The sequence below is a fragment of the Lithobates pipiens genome, unplaced genomic scaffold (genome assembly GCF_037356315.1).
Source record: "Lithobates pipiens isolate NorthernLeopardFrog02 unplaced genomic scaffold, aLitPip1_a1.2 Scaffold_19, whole genome shotgun sequence".
Taxonomy (NCBI): Eukaryota; Metazoa; Chordata; class Amphibia; order Anura; family Ranidae; genus Lithobates; species Lithobates pipiens.
Window position 1 is genome coordinate 168,956,321 of NW_027507764.1, and position 19,153 is coordinate 168,975,473.

Consider the following 19,153-nt stretch of genomic DNA (forward strand, 5'->3'; position numbering starts at 1 on the left):
CTGTGGGTTAGCTATGCTTTGCCATAGGCTTCTATTATATCTTGTGGGGGTGGTGCACTTTCAGAAACAGCTGTATATAATAGGAGTCTATGGCTCAGTGCAGCTAAACCCGCAGGAAAGCAGCAGGTGCCCTGCTCTCCATCCAGGATGTAGGTAAACTGCAGTACGTCAATGTGAAAGCAGCCCAATAGTTAACCCCTTTTATAGATGCTAATATGCTCATCGCTAGAATCTTTATGCCCAGTCTATGCATCTAATACACTGACTTGAAGACTTCTTTTCCTCTTGCAGCGGCTGCTGCTGGGATCTCTCCCCAGACTACTAGAGGGAATAAGAGGCGGAGTGCACTTGGTATCACTCCCCCTGGGACAGAAGTCATGTCTACAAAGGAAGCATTGGCTTATGTTGCTCTTTCTGCCTCCGCCTCCCTCCACTGCCAGCACTGGCTCGCGGCACTCTGATGCACTGGGATGGGGAGGGTCAGGAACCCCAGATCACGGTCAATGGGTTGCCGACCCCGGGCATTCGCTTCACTTCCCTTGTCTATTTTTACAATTTTTATTAATAATCATATTAGGTTTGCGGTCGCAGGCTACATCAGTCAGCTCCATGGCCATCGATTGTGCACCCACTGGTTTACGTTGGGTATCTGTCTAGATTTACATAAGACAAAAATGGCCTGTTGAGAAATTTCATGTTTCTAAAAGGAGATAAAAAACTTGCTGATAAAAAAGAAGAAAAAATATACAACACAAACAAAAATGTATTAAATTAATAAAACATGAATTGGTCCTGCGCATGCAACATACAAAAAGTTCATACAGAACTAAAGGAAGCTGCATCTCTTACTGTAGTAAAAAAATGCACTTAAACCAGCTTGCTCCACCTTAAAGCGGTAGTAATTCCATCAGACAATTTTTCTGTATATGGACAATTGGAGGCTATGAAATTTATTGTGCTAGATGAATATTCCCTTACCTGATCGCTTTGCGAGTAATCTCGAAAAAAAGAAGGAAAAATGCAGGGTCTATGCCGGGGCTGCATCATTTTCCTAGTGTCGACGTCGGCCCCGACATCCCGCAATACTCATTGAGAAGCTGAGCCTTGAGCCCAAGTGACTCGCTACGTCAGAGGGGTTGTGGAGAGGAAACGAGGCTCAGCTTCAGTTAATAATGTGCACGCGTGGGATTATAGCCACAGCTACATACTGAGGGTGGAAATATATTACTGTATAGTCACAAAAGACAGCAGTAGTAATGGCGGCAGCGAGGTACAAGCAGGAGTGTTCATAAAAACCTATATTATAACAAGTAAGAAGGTTTTTTTGGCATACTATATATGGAACTTTGATTGAAAACACCTAAATTAAGTTATATTGCGATTTGTAATTACATTGCCTGAGTTTACTACCGCTTTAACCACTTCAGCCCTGGAAGATTTGGCTGCTCAATGACCAGGCCATTTTTTGCAAAACGGCACTGCATTGCTTTAACTGACAATTGCACGGACAAGCGACGCTGTACCCAAAAAATATTTCCCACAAATAGAGCTTTCTTTGGTATTTGATCATGTCTGCGGGTTTTTATTTTTTGCGCTGGTAACAAAAATAAACGACAATTTTGAAAAAAACACTATTTTGTACTTTTTGCTATAATATCCTCAAAGATTGAAAGATTTTTCCCATGCTCCTGTGCAGATAAAAACTGTAACGGTTTCGATTTTCTATAACCTTCTGTCCTGATGACAATGGTCACCAGGAGAAAAATTGGTTTAATATCCCCAGCTTAGACAAAGAAAACAAATGTGGGACAGAGGTGTTAAAAATTAAATCTAAAAAGGAAAGCTAAAAAAAAAATTCTGCTTTAACCACTTTGCGTCGGGAGGGCGTCCAGGGACGTCCTTGACTTTGCGGTCGTATATCTGAATGATGCCTGCAGCTACAGACATCATTCAGATATCGGCCTTTTCAGACGGCAATTCCCTACACCAGGGATATGCAATTAGCTGTTGCAAAACTACAAGTCCCATCATGCCTCTGCCTCTGGGTGTCATGGTTGTGGCTTTCAGTCTTTCTGTGCCTCATGGGACTCGTAGTTCTGCAGCAGCTGGAGGTCCACTAATTGCATATCCCTGCCCTACACCATAAGAACGATCGTATTAGCTGTTCCACCGCTTGATTGTTACGGGCGGTGGGAGGGGTTGCCCACTGCCCTCCGGTGCTTCTACCGACGCACCGCTTCCATGGTGAGTTGGAGGAACAGATCCGCCGGCCCCAGATGGTGATCATAGAGATGACGTCACGCCCGGCCTCTGCATTCAAAAATGTTTTTGATTTTAGGCTTCCCAGCCTAGAGGTGAGATGTGGGGTCTAATTGATCCCCATATCTCACTGTAAAAAGGTCCGATCGTGTCATACTCCTATTATAAGGGATGTTTACATTCCTTGTAATAGGAATAAAAATTATCAAACTAAAAAAAAGTGAAATTTAACAATAAAAAATTAAAGCGACCCTGTCCCCTTGTGCTCGCCAGCCGAAGGGAGTGCATACGTAAGTCCCACCCACATATGAAACCGGTGTTCAAAAACCACAGATGTGAGTTATTGGTGTGAATGTTAGAGCGAGAGAAATAATTCTAGCCCTAAACTTCCTCTCTAACTCCAAACATGTAACCAGTAAATAATTTTAAAGCGTCACCTGTGGGGATTTTTAAGTACCAGAGTTTGGCGCCATTCCACGAGCGTGCGCAATTTTGAAGCATGACATGTTAGGTATCTATTTACTTGCCATAACTTCATCTTTCACATTATGCAAAAAAATTGGTCTAACTTTCATTTATTTTTTGCATGAATGTTTTTTTTTTTTTTTTTTTTTTAAAGAGTTTGAAAAATTGCTGCCCAAATACTCTGCGAGAAAAAAAGTTGCAACGACCGCCATTGTATTCTCTAGGGTCTTTGCTAAAAAAAAAAAAAATCATGTTTGGGGGTTCTATGTAATTTTCTAGCCAAAAAATGATGAATTTTACATGTAGGAGAGAAATGTCAGAATTGGCGGTACGAAATGGTTAAATATACTTTAAATATAACTTTCAAGGCCCATTCTTGCCAATAGCGTTGCATTAATGCATGCGCATGTCGCTAGCACAGCCTATTCAATAGAGCGCCAGCGTACCACAACACATTTTAATGGATTTACAGTAATTGTTTTACACAATATACCCAAATGTTATGTGAATTGTTGGAGAATAAAAATTGCATGCATAGGTTGAACTGGATGGACCTACGTCGTGTGTGTGTGTTTTTTTTTTTTTTTTTTTTTTCCTCAAACTTTGTAAGATCATTAACAGCTGTGCATTGCTCTATGCCAAATTGCAAGTGTGTTATTTGCTACACTGCCTAGGTGTGTTCATGTAAAAGAAATGGCAACACACTGCACTATTTCATGCATTACCATGCATAGATCTGAATGCATCAGCTTGTATCTAGAATGGCTGCCTAACCACCATATAACCTTGGCCAGTCTGTAGCTCTGTGATAAAGAAGCATGCTAGAAAAATGTTTAGTTTAAAATTTACTTCATCTGTGACAGAAGAAAAAATTAGGAGGAAAGGAGATAAAAAAAACCTTTCTCTGGCTTGGCGGAAAGCTGCTGGAGAAAAATGTTCCTCCACATAAGTTTCTATGATGTGACTATAGTTCATCTAACAAAGAAAGATGGGATAGGATAGCTTGAAAATTAATATAAAATATATATATGTATATACAGTGTTGCACGTCCGTAATTATCAATTATAGTAACGTTGTCGTATCGCAAAACATGCCCTGGTCAGGAACCGGCATAAATCTTCCAGAGCTGAAGTGGTTAAATGGTGTACTAAAAGGTCACATGACCTAAAATGCAGGTGAATTTAATATACTATATACAAAATCCAAAATGAAAGAGGAAATATCGCACAGTGCATGCGATCATAGAGCAAGTATAAAGAAGTAAAAAAAAAATGAGGATATCCCTAAAATGACTATTATTTGACCCATACTACATAGTCATTTTAGGGATATTACCCCGAAAATAGTAGTAGAATATCGTATTTTCACCTGTGTATTTGGTCATGTGAGCTTTTTAGTGTACTAGTGTTATGTTTATCAGCCACAATTAACCACTTCCCAGCTGCCTACCACAGATGTACTGCAGCAGGTCAGCTCTATTGCGTGAAATGACTTACCTGTACATAATTTCGTGCAATAGACACTGGGGGGCGCACATGCCAATTGGACAGAGAGGGAGCCGATGTCTGCCGGCCACCTACGATCACTCTCCAGAGAGGCAGGTTGCGATTCTGACAGTAAAGAAGATGGAGATCTTATGTTCCTGCTAACACCGATCTTGGTCTTCACCCAGTCAGACCATCCCCCACACAGTTGGCAACCACCTCCTAGAGAGACTGATCACTGTAATGTCTCTGGTTCCCCAAAAAAGTGTCAGCGTCCGGTTTGTCCATCGCATTGTTGCAGGCCCGTTAAAAATCACTGATCGCCGCCATGACTAGTGGGGGGAAAAAAGCCTTGAAAAAATCCAATAGTTTGTAGACGCAATAACTTTTGTGCAAACCAATCAATATACACTTATTGGGATTTTTTTTTACCAGAAGCTGTATGTAGTAGCATGCATAATGGCCTAAATTGATGATTTTTTTTTTTATTGTATGTATGCAGAACGTACACAATTTTATTTTTATTTTTTTCAAAATTGATGCCTTTTTTTTGTTTACTAAGCCAAAAAGCTTGATTTGTGGGGAAAAAAGGGAAATTAATTTTAAAGCAGTGCTGTGTCGCAAAAAATGGCTTGGTCATTAAGGGGGGGAAAGATTCCGGGGCTGAAGTGGTTAAGGCCTGATAGCTGAGATGCGTGGGCTGTTTTACATTGATTGTACATGTGGTTTCAATAAAGGAAGATTTATTTTTGGATGCTATCCCGAGTGCAAATCATCCTCCCCATGATCCATGTGCATTAGAGGTGTCAGCAGCCTTAGAGTCTGAGTGCTGGGCGGAACTGTTATGCATAAGCCCCGGTTCACACTGCTATGGCGGCTTTGAATCCAACATCTCTGCGCAACTTCATTGCAGCTTGTATGCGACTTCAAGCCAATGCAAATCATGTAGAAGTCACACCAAAAGTAGTACAAGCACCTTTTTCTAAGTCGGAGAGACTTGAGTCGCACAGATGAGAACAGTTCCATTGCCGTTAGTGGGACTGCCGCCATGCGACTTTAATTTACAGCAGTGTGAACTGGGGTTCAAGGTGGAAGTGCCTATACACCCGTTTCCAATCATAGAAGTGGGTCAGTAGAAATGTATAGGAGGAATGTATGCGAGTAAGGCCCCTTTCTCAAGGGCTTTCCGATCAGGTGACCCTATTTTCCATCCATCTGGTGGATTGGATGAAAATGGACCACCTGTCCAATCTCCCCATAGAGGACAGTGGGGCTTTGACAGGTCTGTCTCCGCACAGTAAGCGCAGACGGACCTGCCATCTGCCTGCTCAGTGAATTGATCGATCTGCTGAGCAAAACTGAGTGCATTGGGCGGATCGCCCGTGTGAAAGGACCCAAGGTCTACGCTAAATGGTAAAAGTAAAGGTTTGAATGTAAATTGAGCTGATGACCTCCCTGCATTTATCATGCGTTTTTTCTCAAGTGGTTTCATTGTAGGAAAATCCTGCATATAAATGTTCATATATATGATCGTTTTAAATCTGCCCATGTCATTTATTTTTTGCTCCTTGCCTTTGATTTTAAAGGTGCCGCCACAAAGCTAAATATAGATGGCGTTACAAGTACGACTATAATATAATGATTCTTCCTTGCTGAGAAAATTATGCTAATAGTTTATATGAGCCAGAGCCTTTACATATCTAGTCATAAAGAAAAGCGTACTATTTAAAATATCAGAAGAATGCTCCTTTGCAGGTTTCTATTTGCCAGTGATTCATTGTTTTTTCCACATAAGTGCAGCTCGCTGTAATAGAGGTGAAGTAGCGAGCAGTGTTTAATCTCTGAATTGTGTAACCACCTCTACAAGAACTTGGGTAATGAAGTGCAGACAATCACAATTCAGACGACTTTTTTTTTTTTTTTTCTCCCCCTACTTTTAATTGCTGAACAAAATGAAAGCACTTGGCTAGGCAGTGAATGCGGGGGATAACAGTTTGATTATACAATTATCGTTTTCAATGTCAGATTATTTTCCATGCTGGTTGCCACTCAGCAGGGTGGATGCTAGATTGCCTGCTGCTGTGTAAGTGTTACATTATGAGCAATAGTCTGCCAAGACACCACCTGGGAACAACTGGCTGCTCATGCTTTGTTTGGAAAGGGCAACACCACATCTGATGAGCTCGATTTAACATGTTTGTTGCCGGGCTGACAGCGTGCATGCTGGGTCCCCTGGCTGCTTCATCTTCCCAGGCAGACATTGACATTAGCGTGTTGGTGTATAAAAGGAATGCCAAGCATATTAATGCATTTATGAGTGATGGTCATGTAAGGGCAGTGGCCCTAAAGTCAAAGGACAGTCTTGCTGAAAAAAAAGCCATCTGGTCCATGTGAATTGTATGCATTGCGAGCCTTACCATGTCCTTTCTCAGATGGTCTAGATCAGAAGTCTCCAAACTCTCTAAACAAGGGGCCAGTTTACTGTCCTTCAGACTTTAAAGGGTCCGAACTGTGGTCAGTGGGTGTAAACAATACCACAACTTTAGCGGAAAGAATAATGTCCCCTCTTTGGTGTCAGTGGGGGGATTAGTGCCCCGTTGGTGTCAGTGGGGGGATTAGGGCCCCGTTGGTGTCAGTGGGGGGATTAGGGCCCCGTTGGTGTCAGTGGGGGGGGGATTAGGGCCCCGTTGGTGTCAGTGGGGGGGGATTAGGGCCCCGTTGGTGTCAGTGGGGGGGATTAGGGCCCCGTTGGTGTCAGTGGGGGGGGGGATTAGGGCAGGGCTTGACAAATTTGCTTGGAATCTAGGAGCCAGCTAAAAAAGTTAGGAGCCAGGTCGGTAACGGCAATCCAGACCTGTCCCTGGCCTGACATGGAGACGAGTGAGGGGAGGATAGCGCGGCCCCCCCACCTGTCTCCATGTCATTGCCCATAGCTCTTAGAGGGACATTTTTATTTTTTTTTATTTTTTTTCAAATGACAATTTTTTTTTATTTTTTTTATTGCATTTTAGTGTAAATTTGAGATCTGAGGTCTCTCTGACCCCAGATCTCATATATTTAAGAGGACCTGTCCTGTTTTTTTCAATTACAAGGGATTTTTACATTCCTTGTAATAGGAATAAAAGTGACAATTTTTTTTTTTTTTAAAAGCACCGTGAAAAAATAAAAAGTTAAAATAAGAAAAAAAAAAATGTTTTAAATGCGCCCTGTCCTGCCAAGCTTGCGTGCAGAAGCGAACGCATACGTGAGTAGCGCCCGCATAGGAAAGCGGTGTTCAAACCACACATGAGGTATCGCTGCGTTCGGTAGAGCGAGAGCAATAATTCTAGCCCTAGACCTCCTCTGTAACCCAAAACGTGCAACCTGTAGAATTTTTTAAACGTCGCCTATGGAGATTTTAAAGGCTAAAAGTTTGTCGCCATTCCATGAGCGGACGCAATTTTGAAGCGTGACATGTTGGGTATCAATTTATTCGGTGTAACATTATTTTTCACAATATAAAAAAATTGGGCCAACTTTACTGTTATATTTAATTAAAAAAATAAGACTTTTTCCCCGAAAATGCGCTTGTAAGTCCGCTGCACAAATACGGTGTGACAGACAGTATTGCAACGACCACCATTTTATTCTCTAGGTTGTTAGAACTCCTAAACACACATACACACTATATATATATATATATATATATATATATATATATATATATATATATATATATATATATATATATATATATATATATATATATATATATATATATATATATATATACACACACACACATTTTTTTTTTTTTTATTATTCTAAGTAAAGGTGAGATGGGTGGGCAGTGAAAGCTTCATTAGCATCGCTGGCTGTCATACCAACAGCCACCACTAGATGGCGCCAGATTACAGAACTAAACATAGGACCACAGAAGGCCTCAAAGCCGCGGCCTCAATTACCGGCCGGCGGCGGCCCGACACGATCACGCCAGGGGGGGGGGGGTGGAAGGAGACAGGATACCCCCGCTGTGCTGCCCCAGGCGCCAGATCACAAATTCTAGTCGCCAATGCGATCTGGCGCCCGGGGTTTGTCGAGCCCTGGATTAGGGCCCGTTGGTGTCAGTGGGGGGGGGGGATTAGGGCCCCGTTGGTGTCAGTGGGGGGGGATTAGGGCCCCCTTGGTGTCAGTGGGGGGGGATTAGGGCCCCCTTGGTGTCAGTGGGGGGGGATTAGTTGGTGTCAGTGGGGGGGGGGGGATTAGTTGGTGTCAGTGGGGGGGATTGTCCCCCATTGTTGGTGTCGGTGGCAGGCGGAATAGTGGCCCGTTGGAGTCGGTGGCAGGCGGAATAGTGGCCTGTTGTTGGAGTCGGTGTGAGCAATAGTGCCCCAAGGGTCAGATAAAGTCAAAGAAAGGGCCACTTTATCTTTTTATTTTTATCTTGAGACACCGCTTTCTTTTGGTGGTATAAAATCACCTGTTTTTTTTTTTTTTTTTTTTTTGGTTTATAAATCAAAAATAAATAAATAAAAATTAAGGATTATTTTTAGACACAAATTGCAGTGATAATCTGTGTAAAAGCAATTGTTTTAACTGTAATGTTTTTCATTCATGATTCATTGTCTACTGTTGCTGCCATAATTTGGCTACAGCTATCTCATGGTACAGAACCACTGTAATTTTCTTTGTAATCACTGTGACCAAGTACAGAGATCACAATCGTAAACTATGTTCTCTTGAATGGATTCCATTCATGAGTTGTTAAAGCAGAAGTAAACTCTCCCACTCTAATTATCAAACTATAGCCACTATAATCCAGCCCAAATTGCATATTACTTGCTGTTTAAATAAACTTTAAAAAAAACTTGTGTCACGGGGTTAGGCAGTGCCATCTTAAGTATTTTGAGTCCACAGTGGAGTGTTTTTCCGCCCTTACATTGAGCATTTCCTGTGCTGATAACTAAGCCTCCTTCTCAATCCAACGTTGCTATGGAAACCCTGCTTCCCTGCTCATAGCTGACTTGTTTTATTTCATAGTATTTACTTGTGCTGATTACCTAATGTTTGCCCGTGTGAGTCCTATCAGCTTCAGCTGTCCCATGCCCTGCTTTACACTGCATGCCAGGTCACATGGTGTGTAGGAGGTATCAGCGGTGTGCCAGGAAGTCCTGATAACAGTTAAGCACATAGTGTGTGCCGCAAATCAGGGGAGATCTGGGCATGCTTGGTGACGTCATTTTAAACAACAAAAAGGATTACAACAATACTAAGCAAGTAAGGGGATATCTACAAGCAGTGTTCATTACGTTTTTTATGCTGATTTACATGGGACGAAGTTGTGGGGGAGGGTTTACAATCACTTTTAGTGGACATTCGCTTGCTGTGATCAACTGCTGTTTTGAGATCTCTCCACAGATACTTAATGGGATTTAGATCTGGACTCATTGCTGGGCAGTTCAGTTCTCCAGTGCTTTGTCTTAAAAAATTTCTGGGTAATAAACATGAGATAAACATTTGTAATCGCAACAATTTTCTGGGTGAAGTGGTGCCTTATTTGACAGAAATGCAGATGTGCCAATATTTTTGGCTATGACTGTAGTTCTTTTGGATCAATCTGGTCCAAATGAACAATTTCCTTCTCTTGATCAGCTGCAGGGAGCTTACAGCCAATACTGGTAACTGGTCCTTTGAAGCCATTTTTGGACTCGGCTTTCAGAGTTCAGGCTTAGATTCGGTGCAAGAGCCATCAGTTGCCAGACACAAATGGCTGAGTTTGAGAAGTAAAAAGGGACATTGCCAGGTACTATATTTATCAAAAAAATAAATCTGGTGAAAGGGAGAGAGTTAAGTTTGTAGAGATGGGCTTTAAACTGGTGCAGAGGACAAGGCCTATCTTTCAGTTGCCTCTGATTTTCCTGGTGATACTCTTGTGGTTCACATGACTTTATTAGTAGTTGTTTTTTTATAATTGTTTTACCTTCTTGGAATGGTCCAGAGATTGAACCTGTGTGTCCAGTGGTTTAAGAATTGCTTTCTGTGTGCCAACTGCAGCCTCGCACATTGGAACATGAGAGGAAGACTGCACAACAGATGGCTTCCAGTCCACGCCATAATCTATGAAAAAACACCACTCTAATATATAGAGTATCACTATATTGCAGGCCTTTTGGGAAAATAAATAAATTTCAGTAATTAAAAAAAAAAAAAAAAAAACACTAAAGTTAGCCATATTCTTTGTATAATGTGAAAGATATTATGCTGAGTAAATAGATGCCGAACATGTTGCACTTTAAAATTGCATCTGTCCGTGGAATGGCGGCAAAGTATGGAGCTTAAAATTCCCAACATTTTGAATGCCCTTACGGGTTACCAGTTTAGAGTTGCACAGGAGGCCTGGTGCTAGAATTATTGCTCTCGCTCTGATGGTCGTGACAATACCTCACATTTGTGGTTCGATTGGCGTTTACATATGCACGCAGGAGCACCCCAAATATCTCTCCTCTGGCCTCCCACACAGCCAATCACACAGATCTGTTTGATCGGCTGCTTATCTGGCCACTGATGGCCAGGTAAAAAAAGGAATGGGACCGGTAGTAAAAAAAAACTACTCGTCACTCCCGCTTTCCAGGGTAGCAGGCAGGGGGGAACGTCGGTTCCACTTTTATTATTTTGCAAGTAGTAAAACTTTTATTAGTTTTTTAAGTAGTATCTTCTGATTTTATTTCAGAAAGCATTGGATCACTTATTTCCCTTGTGACCGATCTCCTTTAAAAATACCTTGGGTGGACCATTTGACTTTAGGCACCTTGCCAGTGTTTCCTGCATAACAATATCTGATTGATTTTTATAATTCTGTGATCAATTTTACTTGTCTGGAGTTGCTCATTAAATGAAAACTCTCGGCAGATTACTGAATACACAAGTGAAGTGCGTACATATGAGCTGGTACAAAAAGCGTTCTAATTTTGTATAACCAATATTCCGATTCCCTCCCACCTGCCCAGCTGTACAAACACAGTGGTAGATGTGTGATCCTGCTGTTTGGTTTTGGGCTCCTTTCCCACCTTAAAGCAGCTTACTGAACTGTGAATCAACATTATTGCACCAAAGGTCTTCTCCTTAATTGCCCAAATATATCCTTTCCAATTCCTAGTGCCTGAGACCTTGTAGGATGACAGCACTCTGCAGTGGAGAAAAGCCTGTCAGGTAGCCTCCCATGTGTGAACTGCCAAATCCTCCATTTAGTGTGCTATAATGAACAGTTGCTTGTCTCTACTGTGTGATTTGTTTCTGAACAGTCTGTTTATCGGGAGATCTGTTATAAATGATACTGAAGAGATGCTGTAATTCGTATGTGGGAGTTAACATACACCAAGAGTGGTTTAACAGGCCCTACCTAGTCCATCAAGTGAGTTGCTTCTATGCCTGATTAGTTATTTGTAGGTGGTATGTTCTATTAATGGTTGTTATACAGGATTTGTATAGCGCCAACAGTTTGCTCAGTGCTTTACGTTAGGGCAGACAGTAGATTTACAATACAATTCAACACAGGAGGGATCAGGTGACTCTGCTCGTTAGAGCTGTTCTAATGATTTCTTCTTTTCCAACTGATTATGCCCTGTGAAGTCATTTGTATTGCCCTTGGTGTTCAAAGATGATGGCAACATGATCTGCGGAGAATCGGAACTCGTCATTCTCTCTTCATACTCCGGGTTACTTAGCAGGTTCCCTTAAAGGAGAAGTAAGGCTAAAGCTCTTTTTTTTTTTTTTTTTTATTTTTTTTTTTTTTAGAACAGGTACTGTGCCGTCAATTTACACAGCGCATTACGTATATGATACATTCATATCCCCGCCCTTGAAGAGCTTACAATCGTAGATCCCTAATTCAAACATACACGTACACAGGAGCCAATTAACTTATCCCAACTTTAATGTCTGAATCCACCCAGATGCCTGCACCACCAGCTTCCACCCCCTCCACAGCCCGACGCTCAAGTTGGCACTGGAGGGGCAGGCCATGGAGCTGGCAATGGTCATCGGCTCCCTGAAGACCAAGAACTGAGTGGTCAGCGGTCTTTGATCACTCAGATCTCAGTCTTAGGGTCCTTTCACACGGGGCGGATCAGTTCTGATCCGCCCCGTGGATGTCCGTTTGCTCAGCGGGGATCACTCCGCCGATCCCCGCTGAGCAGGGAGATGACAGCTCCGTCTCTGCACACTGCGCAGGGACGGACCTGTCACAGCGCCGCTCTCCCCTATGGGAGATCGGATGATGACGGACCGCAGTGCCCGTCACCCGATCCGATCCGCAGACGGATGGAAAAATAGCTTTTTCCTCCGTCACACTTTTTCGGATCGGAGCGGGTCGGATGTCAGCGGACATGTCACCGCTGACATCCGACGCTCCATAGAGCTCTATGGAGCACCCGTTCAGGTCCGCCTGAAAAACTGACAGGCGGGCCTGAACGGATCGTCAGTGTGAAAGGGGCCTTAGGGTTGGGGAGAGATGCAGCATCCACCTAGGTGAGAATGATTGGTTTTTTTTTTTCTTTTTTTCTAATTCCGAACTTTTTAATCTGTCTGATTTATGGTGTGCTGGTAGGACATAGGTTTTTAGGTTTGGTGCTAGTTGTACTAAAAAAACAAAGACTTTTAAATAGTGGTGTGTGTGTGTGTGTGTGTGTGTGTGTGTGTGTGTGTGCATCTATATATCCTTTTCTTTTTTCTTTTTCTTTTTTTTTTTTTTCCACCAACATGTCCACTTTAATTTGGTGTAAATGCCCAGCAAAGACTTTTAACCACTTCCCGACCAGCACACGACGATGTACGTCGCCAGAATGGCACGGGCAGGCATATTGGCGTACATGTACGTCCAATCTTCAATGCCGCCCTGCCATCGGGAGCGCGCCGCCGGCGGCGTGCTCCCACGCCGGTCGGGACCCCCGTGAGTCCGGTTGCGGAACCAGCGGACTTGATCGCCACGGGCATCTCCGCAATCGTCTCACGGCACGGCTGAATGGAAGAAATGCCGTGTAAACAGCATTTCTCCATTCTGCCTAGCAACTAGTGACGCTGATCTCTGCTCCATGTGATTGGAGCAGAGATCAGTGTTCACTAAATGAAAGCCCAACCCCCCCCCCCCCCCCCCCAGTTAGTAACACACCCCTAGGAACACTTAACCCCTACACTGCCACCCACTGGTTAACCCCTTTACTGCCAGTGTCATTTACACAGGAATCACTGCATTTATATAGCAGTGATTACTGTATAAATGACAATGGTCCCAAAAATGTCCGATGGGTCCCCCACAATGTCGCAGTCACAATAAAAATCGCTGATTGCCGCCATTACTAGTAAAAAAAATAATAAAGAATTATTAATAAAAATGCTATAAAACTATCCCTATTTTGTAAACACTATAACTTTTGCACAAACCAATCAATCGCTTATTGCGATTTTTTTTTTTTTTTTTTTTTACCAAAAATATGTAGAAGAATACGTATCGGCCTAAACTGAGGGAAAAAAATGTTTTTTATATATTTTTGGGGGATATTTATTATAACAAAAAGTAAAAAATAATGCGTTTTTTTTAAATTGTCGCTCTATTTTTGTTTATAGCGCAAAAAATAAAAACCGCAGGGGTGATCAAATACCACCAAAAGAAAGCTCTATTTGTGGGAAAAAAAGGACGTCAATTTTGTTTGGGAGCCACGTCACACGACCCCGAAATTGTCAGTTAAAGCGACGCAGTGCCGAATCGCAAAAAGTGGTCTGGTCTTTGACCAGCAAAATGCTCCGGTCTGAAAGTGGTTAAATGCAGCCTCAATTTCTGATATTTATTTGATATTCATACTGTGGTTTTAATTATCTTTAGCTGTATTCTCAACTACAAGGTTGAGGAGACTACACATAACATATAGAGGAAATGTGTTATTTATGTGGCACATTAATAGCTTAGATTAGGCTGCGTAATGGCAAGCTCTTTAGACCCCCAGCACTGCTTAAACCTTTATTGTAACTTAACAAGTGTAGAAGAGGTGAGTGCTCTGCTATCATGGCTTGGATCAATGTTTTTTTATATCTAAAGGATTACACTTAAAATAAATCATCACGTTGGCTCACTTTATACAAATGTGTATATCATTTAAAAAAGAAAAAAATAATTTTGGCAGGGGACATCCCCTTTTTAATAGCTGGCTCAATGTTGAGCTTATAATGAAGCACACAGCAATTCCGGTTTGTAGAAAGATATTTTACTGCAGAAAAAATTGATTTTTTTTTTTTTCGTCTATAACCACAAACTGCATTATTAGAGAAGCAGACCGTTCTTTAGGCCTTTTGAAATATGTAATTTGTGCTTCTTCTCAAAATTTTCAGGCTGAATTAGAGCTAGGTATTCTCATCGATCAAATAAAACCCAAGCTTTGACCTAAAAAGACATTGACATGTTTTATTTATAATTAGTAGATTTTCAGATGCTGCTTCCTTGTTGGCACCGTTTCTGCTGGCACCGTTTTTTGGCAACCCTGCAGCTAATTCTTTCTGTGTCCTTCCAGGCTGGTAAAGTGAAGAAGCCCGTGTCCGAGCAGGAGAAGACTGAGGAAGGTCTGGGGCCTAATATTAAGAGTATAGTCACCATGCTCATGCTGATGCTCTTGATGATGTTTGCTGTACACTGTACATGGGTAACTAGCAATGCCTACTCCAGCCCCAGTGTTGTACTCGCATCATACAATCATGACGGGTAAGAAATGGCGCTCATTGTGCTTATGTGGTTATGGTAGAAAACGTGTAATGCATGCATGAAGTCTTTCAAAACTGTTGAAGTTTGATGTTATAGGACAGTTGTGCAAAGGTTTATCAAAACTATATTTTTGATAATATACTATTATTATTTGCACACACAAACCCATCCCCTTAGAAAATCAATAATAAATATTTTGTACACTTTCATTTGTGCCTTTTTTGCAAAACTGAAAATCAAAACTGGTGGGCAAAACTGCAATTAAGCGACTTTCACAAAAAATCTGAAGGTTGGCTTTAGAGGTACCTATGCATTGCGTTTTGGGAACACCCAATCCATAGTGCCATGCGTATTGCAATAAAATGATGCTGTCATACATTATATTGCAGAGCAGTGTATTACAACGCATGTCAACACACCCCAGTGCGCTAGTGTGCATGTAGTTCATTGAACTTGGGAGAAAAAAAAAAGCCTTGTGTTGCATTGTAGTAATGCATTGCCACATGTACATTATATAGGTGTGTTGTTTGTGTGTGCGTGCGGGTAGTAGGGGTGTTTTTGGGTCTTATTCACTTGGCCGCAATGGGTCTTGCTGTGGTAGTCGCTGACAGGCGCTGCAGCTCGCACACAGTGTTATGCCCAGACTCCACACCCACTGCTGAATGAGTAAGAGATCTGTAACACAATGTACACTTTCTAAAGAATGTAGAAAGGGAAAGACTGCAGATATACATGTAAAACTTATGTAGGGAGATTTGTTTCACCTTTATGTATCGTCTTAGGCTGTTCCCTTTACTGGGTATAGGAGAGGGTTTACAACCACTTTAGGCTGGGTTCACACTGCTGCGGGTGGGAGATCCGGATGTGATTCGCACTGCAGTGCAAATCACATCCGATCTCTGTAGCGATGCGAGTTCAGCCATACAGATAGTATGGCTGAATTCTCATCGCTCCCGCCGCAAACTCGCACGGGACCCTTTTTTTGGTCCGCAGCAGAATCGGATCGCATGGGTGTTCACACCATGCGATCCGATTCCTGTCCGAGTGTGCAGATCGCACTGCGATATGCGGACTGGTCTGGGGGTGTCATTAAGATTTCATTGACACTCCCAGCAGTCCGCATAGGGCAGTGTGAACTGCCGGCGGGAGGCATGCGATGCGGGAAAACGCCGCGGATTTGCGGCGTTCCCGCATCGCTATGGTGTGAACCTAGCCTAAAGGTAAAAAAAAGTGCGACTCCCCTGCTCTCTCCTCTGCTCAGACAGCAGTAGGAGCCATTGGCTTCTGCTGCTGTCAATCACAGCCAGTGAGGAGGGAGCTAGGGACAGAGCCAAGCCCTGCCCTGTGTGTCAATGGACAAGCGGCTTGCTATGGTGGCTGCTCAGTGTGCTGGAGAAGCCAGGAGCGCCAGCTGGAGACCTCAGAAGAGGAGGATTGGGGCTCGCTTGCACAGAGCAGGGACGTATAACATGTTTTTTGTTTACAATTGCAATCAACTAAACATATACTGCTACAATATAGGGTTCTGTAGCGTATAAATAAGGGCTTACTGAGAGTTTTGTCCTCCAAGTATTCTGGTTTAAGCTTCTTACTTGTATATGGCTAAGCTTCCCGTAGATGCAAGGCAGTGCTCCTCAGACTAGTGGCTGATTGCTCTGCTGTACATGTTGTCGTATGAGTTATTTCATAAATGCTAATTACTTTCTCTGTGGGGAAAATCATATGCTCACAATATGCAACCCATGCCAGGAAAAAAAAAATAAGGCTACATTTCCTCTATAGATGGGCTTACTGTGCCGAAATGAAGACTTAGCGACCTACAACACTTTCACAGTACTTGACACGTTATAAAATCTGGGTGCTATAGGGAATATCACAGTTCTTCCTATTTACATGCAATGACCACCTGCAATTCCTAATCTTCTGCAGAAAAATTATAGCAGTTACCTTTTTGTATAAGCATCATAGATCTAGTGCATTTGGTGGGTGTGCTGATATTTTAGGAAGGATGCATTATTCCATTTCAGTGCTTTGACATCATCGGTCTTCTTTCAGAACCAGAAACATTTTGGATGACTTCAGAGAAGCTTACTACTGGCTAAGACAGAACACAGATGAGCATGCCCGAGTTATGTCATGGTGGGATTATGGCTACCAAATAGCAGGAATGGCAAATCGGACGACGTTAGTAGATAACAATACATGGAATAACAGTCACATAGCACTGGTAAGAACTGACTAGTGTGAAACAAGATAAATAGAATGTTTACTACATATGTAAGTAAAACCCAACAAATGGAAAAAAAATACCATGCCCTAATGTGTGTTAATATACAGAAAGGGATATTAGGAGAGTTTCTGACATAATCAAGGCTTTCTCTACAAAAAAACATTGGATCTGCTGCTCAAGGCACTTGGGGATTTTGACTTTTTCACACTTTTTCACACTTCATGCAAAATCACCCTTATAGGCTACTGCATACAATATAAAAAATCTCTCTTGTGCCGTGGCCTCTTTCCCCAGTGATGGGATACCTGGATTTCCCTTCCAGATCAGATAGTAAACAACTTTGGCATCTCATGGAGGCAGGCAGGGTCAGAATTAAGCACTTTATTTCAAACTAGACTGATTTGACCATACAAAGATCCAAGCCCTGCTATTGCCTCTACTGGATCCCCTAGCTGCATTTCAAATCTGGCATTTTTTTGGGTCTTTACCACCTCCCAAACAATACAAGAGGCCACTTCCCCCTTCCAATCCTTGTGCCAAAATAATACACACATCTGTTCTGGGTGTTCTACAAGTTGATCATTTCCCCCCCATTATATTTTCAAATGGGAATCCAAAGTATGCATCACATTTACCAAACCTCAGTTACAGAGAGCATTTCATTATTTTTATGTATCACATACCTGCCCATAAACCAATCCTGCAGGTTCCTAACTCATGCTGGTGTTACCAGCAGGGTGTGGGATCACTAATGCACATTTTTGGGACTGACCATTACTCCACCCATTTTGGCCTGATGTACGCAAAATCTGCCAGCTTACTTCGGTGGGTTTGGGGGCCATCCCTACCAGCTGTGCTGGACAGCCTTCACTTGCTCTTCCTCATACCAAGCTCTGATATCCCCTGCTACTTGAACTCCCCCATCTTTCTATAATTTTGCTAGTAAAGCATCTAGGCAGTACTCTTGTGCCACTATCGAATGGTATTTTTCTGTGTCTACCCTTCCCCAATTCTCCCTCATTCCTTTCTCTCTCTCCTCTCCCTCTCCCTCCTTTCTCTCTCTCTCCTCTCCCTCTCCCTCCTTTCTCTCTCTCCTCTCCCTCTCCCCCCCTTTCTCTCTCTCCTCTCCCTCTCCTCCCCTTTCTCTCTCTCCTCTCCCTCTCCTCCCCCCCTTTCTCTCTCTCCTCTCCCTCTCCTCCTCCCCTTTCTCTCTCTCCTCTCCCTCTCCTCCCCCCCTTTCTCTCTCTCCTCTCCCTCTCCTCCCCCCCTTTCTCTCTCTCCTCTCCCTCTCCCCCCCCCTTTCTCTCTCTCCTCTCCCTCTCCCCCCCCCTTCTCTCTCTCCTCTCCCTCTCCCCCCCCCCCTTTCTCTCTCTCCTCTCCCTCTCCCCCCCCCCTTTCTCTCTCTCCTCTCCCTCTCCCCCCCCCTTTCTCTCTCTCCTCTCCCCCCCCCTTTCTCTCTCTCTCTCCTCTCCCCCCCCCCTTTCTCTCTCTCCTCTCCCTCTCCCCCCCCTTTCTCTCTCCCGGCTTTTGAATTACATTCATGAATTAGACACACTTGAGTTATTTTTCTTTGGCCTCTCTCTCTCTCTCTCTCTCTCTCTCTCTCTCTCTCTCTCTCTCCTGCATGTAAGCCCACCGTTTTTGTCTCCCTCAGTCTGTGACATGCTGTCGCATACTGTGCAGCCGTTTTCAAAATTGGTTCCTCTTCTTCCTGTAGAATTGAAAGTGTTCTCTTCTAAAGATTGTAAATAGGAGATGAGAGCAGTGTCTCTCTGTAAGTGAGCCTCTCTCACTAATGAGTACTTGGGGCACTGTAGCAGGAAGTGGCTCTCATCCTCTAGGACCACTTGGTCGCATTGCTGGCACAATCTACTTTTCCTGGGCTTGCAGGTCTGTCTGTGCCATTGTAATTTGTATTACAGGCTATGGGCACTTATTCTGTACAGGCTCCAGCTCTGTCTTTGGGCTCTTGTAGCACCTCCATGTAT

General features: G+C 43.0%; 1 protein-coding gene across 1 annotated transcript in view; it reads left to right on the forward strand.

Annotated features, from left to right (window-relative positions):
• Window positions 1-19,153, forward strand: part of STT3B (STT3 oligosaccharyltransferase complex catalytic subunit B) — a 218,910-nt gene that overhangs the window by 180,195 nt on the left and 19,562 nt on the right. The window contains exons 11-12 of the mRNA XM_077491460.1: window positions 14,748-14,935; window positions 16,991-17,162. Coding sequence (XP_077347586.1) covers window positions 14,748-14,935; window positions 16,991-17,162 — 360 coding nt within the window. The remainder of the gene's footprint in view (window positions 1-14,747; window positions 14,936-16,990; window positions 17,163-19,153) is intronic.